Source organism: Xiphophorus couchianus, chromosome 20 (assembly GCF_001444195.1).
Source record: "Xiphophorus couchianus chromosome 20, X_couchianus-1.0, whole genome shotgun sequence".
Taxonomy (NCBI): domain Eukaryota; kingdom Metazoa; phylum Chordata; class Actinopteri; order Cyprinodontiformes; family Poeciliidae; genus Xiphophorus; species Xiphophorus couchianus.
In genome coordinates, this window is record NC_040247.1 from 29,492,916 (window position 1) to 29,502,160 (window position 9,245).

The window sequence follows — 9,245 nt, forward strand, 5'->3', positions numbered from 1 at the left end:
TTTCTGTGTAATTTTCTTGTAAATAAACTAGATAAGATCATGTAAGGACCACTTTTATGTTTGCAAAAGAAAGGGGGAAGTGTGTGAGCCTCAGACCTCCATCTTAAGGAACAAATATAATGTAGAAATATTGAAGCAATATTTCTTAATATCAGCCAAGTTAAAGTAAAAGCACAAATAGGTCTTCCAAACTGCAGATAGTCCAAAGACTCCAATCCAGGATGGCTTAAAGGACAATACAAGTCTACATTTCGGAGCAGCATCACAAAGTCCCAATCTCAGTTGTACGGAAAATCTGTGAGCAGATCTGTAAAGGTGAGTTCTGTTTAAACTTGAGTACACAGAACACAGCCGGTTTAAGCCATGCAGTGCATTACATTTATTACTGGAACACATCTATCAAGAGAAAGATCCCAATTTAAACTGATTTAAGCAGTGGCTCACAGATTCCTCCTTCCTCACGGTGCCACCAAATGGTGCAGAAAACATTTAGTTTTGGGAAAATGCAAATCCGTGTCCACAAGCATGTGGTGAGTGTAGGTATGTTTTGTTCTGTATTCAACGTTCACCAAAAAAGTAAATAAGCATTTTTGGCTGATTGGAGTTCAGGAAAAAATGTTCTCCAATGCTTCGACCTAATACTTCAGGATATGCAGAAGGACGTTTTGATGCAAGACTAAAAAAATATTGCTATCACACATGGGTTTGTTGGGGCCCAATTGTTTTCACATACAAAGTTTCTTCCCCTTCTACAAATATCCAGATTTTTCTGATTGACAGCTACTGCAGGACATGGAGGCACAGCTAAGCCTTCTGCTAACCGCTCACTGTACATAAGAAGGAGAAAAGCAGGCAACACTGTGAGCCCTGTGTTCCTTTGTTTCCCTCCAGTTTAACTCAAATCAGCTCTGTCAGAATCTCTAGAATCACCTGAATTAATGATTACCTAACAACAGACCACAGTTTGAAACCGACGGACTGTGTGTCCAACCACAAGGAACTCTCACCATTCCTTCTCCGACTTCCAGTATAAAACATCTTCCTGTCGTTTGCAGAAATACTCAGATGCCTCTGCAGTTGTCAGGTGTACCAAAGGTGGTCAAGAAGCTGCGTAGAGACAACTGGTGTGAAAACAACCATCTTATGCTGAATGTAAATAGCGCAAAAATCTTTCGTTTTCTCCAGAAACAGATCAAACACTTTCAATCATGGTAGGATGAGTGGAGGTTATAGAGGAGTATAACTATGCTAGTGTTCACCTAGATGCACCAGGGGTGTCAAACTCCTCAAGGGCCGCTGTCCTGCAGGTTTTAGATGTGCCACAGGTACAAAACACTGGAATGAAATGGCTTAATTATCTCCTCCTTGTGTAGATCAGTTCTCCAGAGCCTTAATGACCTAATTATTCTATTCAGCTGTGGTGCTGCAGAGGCACATCTAAAAGTTGCAGGACACCGGGCCTTGAGGACTGGAGTTTGAGACCCCTGAGTCAAGCTGTTCACAAGAAGAATCAGAACCGAATGCACTTACTGAGGAAGCGTTGGTCCCTCAGTACAAGACGCTGCACATCTTCTATAAGTCTGTCATGGAGAGTTGTTCAATATCGTCATCACTTGGTTAGCAGCATCAGAGCCAGCGACTTAAAAAAATGTCGCAGAAGCTCGTTGAGAAGGGTTGTCTCTTTTTTTCTATGGAGGCTGCTCTGGACACTCTGGGGATTATTAGGACGTAAACTTTGCACATTCATTTTAATTCATGAAAATGCGAGTCAGCTGAATTTCTCTCCTGCCACCTTATTAGAAGAGAGCATGTACTTGCTTAAGAATAAGGAGCAGCTCTGGGCATCAAAAGGGCAATGTATTGCAAGTCAGACTGTTTTACACAATATGAATCAAGATCACAGTGGTGGGTCAGTTCATGGTTGGTGTCCTGTCCTGAATGTAATGCATTGATGAATGCATTACATGCAATCCATGATATCGCTGCTACGTGTCCCGAATAGATACTCCAGCAGATAAACATAAGGTTTATCCTGGTAGATACTTCGTTATCAATTGAGATTATCTGGAAACTGTTCTGAACAATATGCACTGAGAGAACCATTCTGTCTGCGTACATGTCTGCCGTGTGTGGAAGTCAGAAATGATAAGATATAACACATTTACGAGTGCCTTATCTGTCGAGTACCTCGTCCTGTCAGGTCTGACCCAGATGGCTGCATTCGTCTGAGATTCTGGGTCACAGCTGATTTTTCACATACAGTATGTCCGTCCCCTCGCCCCCTGGAGCCCTGAGCATCCTCTCCATAAGACTGGGATCCAACAGCAGAGTGTCTTCAGCCAGAAGCTTATCCACAAACTCTGTATTACTGACTGCTACAGGAGACCCTTCCTGCCCTTCCAGCTATCATCACTATCTACAACATGTCCATAGAAAAGCCTTTATAATCTGCCGTAACTATTTATTTCCCTTTGATGTTAATAATGTTATTTTGGGTTAAATTTATTGAAATCAAACGACTTGAGGAAATAAAATGGGGTAGGGAGAGATGTTGGAAGATTACTATTTTTATTTATTTTTTTTATGTAAGAATTATTTCATTATCAACAAAACTACATTTTCGTCCTTAAACTAGTCAAGTGAATTGCATTAATCTATTTTTTTAAATAAAAGATTCCCAATTTCCTCACAGAACCCAGTGTGCTTGTGTAAAGCATCAACATCAAAGCAGCCACAAAACAATGACACTCTTTTACTCTAAGCTGTTTCTTTCCTCCATCTAACTTTCCAGACCTTAAAGTAAGGAAGTTATAGCAAGAAAAAAAAGGAAAGAAGACTTTTGACTAAGTTTATCTAGGTCTTCCTTGGAATTCTTCACTGTTTCAAGTGGCAAGAGATACTGAGAGTGTTTACTTGGTTTCCCAGATCAATAGTTACAGAATAACCCCTCTTATCATCAAGCCCTACTTGTTTTTCAGACCCAGATCCACACCTCCCATCCCAGAGGATTTGGCTGAGAGGAAGAGGTTAGAAAAGCTAATGAGGAAGGCCAGCTCTGACCCAGGATGCTTCCTCCACCTATTGCAGGTAGTTGAGAGACAAATGGCCGATTAAAAATAACATCGCCGATGGACAATGTCTCCCACCACATCCATAAAGCTGTGGCAGAACCGCAGAGCTCCTTCAGTCTGTTTTCTTTACAACTGGGCGTAAAACTTATAGTCCACTCGTGAAAAAACACACACACAATTTCACAGTTACTGTGTTTCCATTAAATAAGAAACGCAATTAAAAATCGCTCGCAAAACATTCCGCGCCATGATCTTCCTACCTCTTCCTGTTGTCTTCTTCGTCCTTTCCGCCTGTCGCAAAACATTTGTTGATCATATGACTGCCTCTGATGCGAATAAAGTTGCTTCCATTGTTGTTTTGTGAAATACACTAATTTTATCTCATGCTAGCGTAAAACCTATTTTATTGAAAATGTGTGGGTTTTTTTACTGGTGTATTTCTAAGTCAATTTATTTTCATAATTCCAATTATAAGGTCAGTGGAAAAGCAGCTAGTTACATGTGTACATGTTTAAATGATCTTAGAGGATCCGACTGTTTTCATCATGTTGTACATTTCGACTTAGTTTACATCCTGTTGTCATTATTATTGATTATCTGAACGCTTCCATCTGCTGCGGCCTCTGGCATACTGAAGTCATTCTGTCTGCGACTCTGCAACCTGTCCGACCAACGCTGACAACGTGAAGGAACACTTTGGCCACTAGAGGGAAGTGTTGCTCCACAGATGGAGAGAAAGTCAACGTCACTTCCTCATACCAACCTGCAGCTTTCACATAACGACTTTAACTACGTATATTCCAGGTGTGCAAATGTGTAAACTTTAATACTGTTTTGTTTTATTGTATCTTTTGTACTGAAAGATAATAAAATACACATGACTCTAATCATCTGGATTATTCTGCAGCCAGTTCCCACCAGTTTTCCATTTCCCACAGCTGAGCAGCTTCCCTTTACGTTATTAAACTCATATGGTCTTTGATCCACTTGCTTTTTTTCCACCCACTGTAACCTGATGTAGTTTCAGAGAAACAGTCATATTTTGTTGCACAACTTCACATAAAGAATAAAATGACAAATGCATTTGATTGTTTAAACGAATACACAGCAGGCAACCTTTTAAGCAGGCCACCCTGCTTACATGCAGCAGAGCATGAACAAAAGAGACTTTCAAGAAAAAGTATTTAAATAAAAAGAATGTTTGAACCTTCATTTTGTTTTACCCTTTGTCCTCAAATATGTTGTGCCCTTTCTGGACGAAACCGATATTAAATGTTGACCTTAGTGCTTCATGGCCAGACACGCCTAAACCTGGAAATAAAGGAAAAATGAATTTAAGGACCCGACTAAAGTAGTGAAAACTTGATGTATTTATAAGAGAAGTGACGTATCAATGTTTCCTTGCTATCAGTGAGGCTCAGCTGACTGTGCAGTCCGATACTGATCTCTAGAAAACGTGTCGCCCCGAGTTCACAGTGCAAACTCAACCTGTACAGTCACACCGTAACGAGAGTCCAAAGGGAAAAACTTCCAACTAGAGTAAAACTAGAAAAACAGAATGTCTTCAACTCCAGGGGTCGCATGGAATGTCCTTGTCAAAAATTCCGTCAACGTCCAGAATATGTGGGGTCAGCCGTGTTTTAGGTGATGTCCTTCTGCCTGGGCGGCCGGTGAATGTTCCTCACCACACACTTCACCATCCACTGAATGCCTTCGTTCACTCCGTCCCTGCAGCACAACGAGGGAAGAATCAGCAACAGGTGGATTCTTTTTTTCCACAAAGTGTCTCAAACAGATGTTGACCTGAATCTCCTGAATCCGAAAGATGTTGATAAAATGTCTCTGACATTTTCTACCTCTTATTATTCTGGCACTTAGAATTTTCAAAATTATTTCTAACTACCTAAAACAAGAGAAGCTTTACCTGGTTTAACTTAAGACAGTGAGAAAAAAGTAAATAAGAGTTTGTTTTTTTTATTCGGTGTATGTAAACTGTATCTAATGCATCCACTTGTCTCTTCAAAAAATGATATGTTGTTAATGTTTGTGGTGAAAGGAGTGATTTCTGTTTTCTTTTAGGCAGTGACCACGTTTAAATGTGAGGATGCCCTCGTCATGTGCCAACTGTCCAAACATTAAATACACTCAGTGTGCATTCAACAAGCTACAAGTATTAACATTCCCACATTTATTAAGTGCCAAAAACACAAATAACTCTATATTGTCGGCTGAAACACAGCGTTACAGCCCAGAAGTATTCATACCCTGTGAGGGCAGTGCAGGGCTGCACTAAACAGTCTCTTTTGCCGATCTTTGGTGCCGAATCACTGAAGGCTGTTTTGATGTCCGGCACCGACAAACAACTCTGAGAAGAGAAAAATACACACGACAACCGTCAAAAGCAACACGAGGGCAAAGCATGACACTCACAAACTCATTCCTGGTTTGTCAAATACTGTCGATATTTTTATTTGCCGTTTTTAACAAGTCAAAATGGACAAAGAGAAAAAAGAAAAATCAACGATCACTAAAGCCAAATATCATAAGATTATTATTCTGCATAAAAAAGAGTCATGAACCGTCAGACCCAGAGGAAAAGAAGATTGATTTCTGCTGTTATAACATTGCTGCCATCTCTATGTAAAGTCAGGAGTGTAAAAAGTTGGTTTTGTTCCTTTTTTGTTCTTCTGAGTCAAAATCACCACCTGTTCTCAACAGAGTACGACTTTTACAGTAGCTGCATCATTTCCTTTACAGATGTGCGCAAATCTTTGTCTATATTCTGCTAATGTCCCCCAAAAAATGTTCACAATTGCAGTGTTTCCATTAAATAAAAAATGAATACATGAATGAGCTTGTTCACACGATAAGTCACTAAAACTCATGGCAGGGACGGATGTAAACAGTTACATGAGATATATTCATAATTCAGCGTTCATCATCTCAGCCATCAACGTTTTATGAACTGTGATGCAGCAACAGCTGAAAAATGTGGGTTTTATTCAAAACTGCGGTGCTTCCATTAAGCGGACTTGTGCAGTTCCATGGGTAATGGAAACACAGCTATTGTTTGAAATTGGTGGTAAGCAGGTTGCGGTTTTCTCACAGAGTGTCTCGAAGCATTCTGTGAGATGGAGCCTTTAAAAGACCAGATAGCGATTTTGGCTGATGCCGAATTTGTTCTCCGAAAAGTCCTTAAACATAGCGACCAAGTCACTGAGTCGGAAACAGTGGGGTAACTGTTGCTAACTGCACAGGTGCAGATGTGACCTGGTGGGTTATAAGATAGTTTCACATGCAAATGTCAGTCGATTGCCAATCTCCTAAAAATGAGGGAAATCGGGTAGCCCTATTGGAAACGAAGACAAACAGTGCTGCTGTTTGATATTTCCAAGGTATTCACCAAGGTTGTAATTTTGCAGATTTTCACATGTATTTATATGGGATCAAACCGCAGAGATCTTTGTGAATTTGCCCCTCGTCTCTGTGTGAATATGAACATGAATAACGAAGTAATAAAGGGTTACTGTACCGGTACATCCTGCTTGTTGGCAAGAATGAGGAGTGGAACGCCTTCTAATGCCTCGCTGCAGATCATTTTCTCTGGAAAAAAATCCTGATACAATTCATGTAGGTCTAAAAGGTTATTTATCTTTTTACTACAATAAAGTCACCTGCCCATAAAATCCAAACAGAACTTACCAAAGGCTTCCTTCGATTCTGAAAGGCGGTCTTCATCAGTTGAATCAATCACATAGATGACTCCGTGAGACTCTGCGTAGTACTACAGCACGAACGAAAAGTTAGTTTTTCCAACAACAGAATGTTTTACAGGCAGTTCTGGAGGTCGTACTGGACGAGCAAAAAACTAAAATCAACTCACTGGATCCTGGGTTCACTACATCCTAACCCAGGGGTGGGCAACTCCAGGCCTCGAGGGCCGGTCTCCTGCAACTTTTAGATGTATCTCTACTTCAGCACACCTGAGTCAAATAATGAGGATCGCAGGACTCTGGAGAACTGGACTGCACTTAGGAGGTGATTCAGCTGTTGGATTCAAGTGTGTTGGACCATGGAGACGTCTAAGAGTTGCAGGACACCGGCCCTCGAGGACCAGGATCGCCCACCCCTGTCCTAACCTTTGGGTGTGTTTATTGGGATAAAATTTGATCATTTTAAAAAGTACTTAAGAATTCAAACATTTTTTTTCCCCTGAAATATTCAACCTAAACATTTACTGCAGATGTACAATAGAAATTTATTTTGGACCGAAGTTTTTAACATATTTCCAGACACACACCTTGAAAGTCAGCCTCTGCTTGTGTCATTGCTAGTCTAATGAAGAATAGTCGATATGGACTTGGGACTTTATCGCAATATTTCGGGGTACTAAATTTGTGATAACAGTCAGTATTATGATAAAAGAACAATCTAATATTTATATTTTAGGTATCTTTATGGGTGTTGTTGCATGGCACTGCATTCATAGTGCCACAAACACAAATATGGTTCTTGAAAAACGTTCCCATTTGAAATAGGCAATTTAAAGAAACTGTAATTTGTATCACCAAGATACACACAGTAACTGCATTTAATCTTACTTTTGAATTTACCGATACTTATTGATGCTCTCATGGAACAAACAGCGCAGGAAATAGTAAAAATCCCGTTCCCAACCATACTGTCAGTTTAGATATTTTTGGACTGTCATTTCTTGTGACCACTACAAATCCTAATTCTTATTTTTCACGATTCGATAAACCCCTAACAGAGAATTTCACATTGCTGGTGCTTCGTTTGTAGCATACTTTGTCCCAGAGAGACTGCAGCTCCTCCTGACCTCCCAGATCCCAGAACATTAGGCGAGCCTTGCCGACGTCGATGGTACCAACTGCGAAGAAAAGAGAAAGATCCGGGAGGAATGAGCCGACACAACGGAACCATTTCAAGCTGCTTCTGTTTGTAACCACAGAAGTCTGAACAACAGGCACAAGTATCTGAAGCCTTCGAAACATGATTTAAATATCAACTTACTGTTTAACCCAACTGTTGTTGTGACTTTGGACAGATTCATCCCCTTGTAGTTTTTACTGAACTTAGTCTTGGTCTGTTCCAGAAAGGTCTGCAGAAGGAGAGAGAGCAACAGTTGGTTGTCTGGATCATAGAGGACATACAAGCTGCAACTCTACGGCGGATCCGACAGGTTCCGGACCAAACTAAATATGGATTCTGATCTTCATCTAACCAGAACAAAGCTGAAGATGTGTAAAAAAATAACTGTCACTATGACAAAATGTTGGTCTTGCTTGGTGAAGAGGATGGTGAACGAGTGTTGAGGTTACCAGGTCTCCAAAAACAGCTTCTAGATGCTATCGGTGTAGCAACCAGCTCTATGGGAGCAATATGGCTAAAAATCCTTTATTATTTAGTGAAATCCAACCACTAAGTACTGTGGAGGAAATGTGATGTTGTGAGTTTGCATATGTTCCGAGGGACATGGAACCTGATCTGTGTCCCTGAAACAAATGAGATTTAGTGTGAGGTGAGTAAAGAAAAGCTAAAAACCTCCTGAAGCTGATGGCTAAAACTGGTACCACAGTGTTTAGCGTCCAGTTTCTGTACAAACATCAATGGCTGAAATGCCACTCAGAAAAGAAGAAGCAGTTTCTCCAACAGCGATATAAGAGGCAGCTTACTGCAGTCACTGACTCTTGGACCAAACAGAATATTCTCTTTGCACTTTTTTTTACAACCACTCAATCAACATTAGAGGAAGAAAAACGAGAAGTAAACGTCAGGACGCCACTGACAGCAGACAACATACCGTCTTTCCTGCATTATCCAGCCCCAGGATCAACACGCAGTATTCGTCCTTCTGAAACATGTACTTGTACAACCCAGACAGCAGAGTGTACATTTTGGATCAGCTGAAAGAAGTGCTGATGCGCAACTCCGGCTAACTCCTGCTGTTAGCCTGGTTTAGCTAAATAACCGTGAGTCCTTCACGGCAAGACGTTTCACTTAGACGTCATCATATACAGAAAACAGCTAGCTGTGCTAAAACAGCCCGATAACCGTAAACGCGTCTAATAACTACTGGAAACCAAATACACAGCGTTACACGACGACAAAAGCTCTTCTTCTTCTTCGTCGTCTTTTTTCTTCTTCTTGACA

At 40.7% G+C, this 9,245-nt stretch overlaps 1 protein-coding gene across 2 annotated transcripts; it reads right to left on the reverse strand.

Moving 5' to 3' along the window:
• Positions 1 to 3,908: 3,908 nt before the first annotated feature.
• Positions 3,909 to 9,245, reverse strand: arfrp1 (ADP-ribosylation factor related protein 1). Of its 2 annotated transcripts, none has more exons than XR_003593741.1 (7): positions 8,896 to 9,245; positions 8,106 to 8,193; positions 7,880 to 7,962; positions 6,774 to 6,855; positions 6,604 to 6,687; positions 5,336 to 5,436; positions 3,909 to 4,799 (listed from the first exon to the last, which is right to left on the reverse strand). XR_003593741.1 is itself a non-coding variant. In XM_028003950.1 (7 exons), the coding sequence occupies exons 1-7, from the start codon at positions 8,986 to 8,988 to the stop codon at positions 4,712 to 4,714; spliced, it is 606 nt and encodes a 201-aa protein (XP_027859751.1). In that variant the 5' UTR covers positions 8,989 to 9,242; the 3' UTR covers positions 3,909 to 4,711. The 2 variants fall into 2 exon arrangements, 1 of the variants encoding a protein (XP_027859751.1); XM_028003950.1 differs by having other exon boundaries at positions 6,604 to 6,674; positions 8,896 to 9,242.

Coding starts and splice junctions, on each gene's coding strand:
- arfrp1 (XM_028003950.1), bottom strand. CDS start 8,988: ATGTACACTCTGCTGTCTGGGTTGTACAAGTACATGTTTCAGAAGGAC. Junction 6,675..6,773: donor AGAATCGAAGGAAGCCTTTG/GTAAGTTCTGTT, acceptor ATTTTTTTCCAG/AGAAAATGATCTGCAGCGAG. Junction 4,800..5,335: donor CCCTGCACTGCCCTCACAGG/GTATGAATACTT, acceptor GTTGTGCTGCAG/GGACGGAGTGAACGAAGGCA.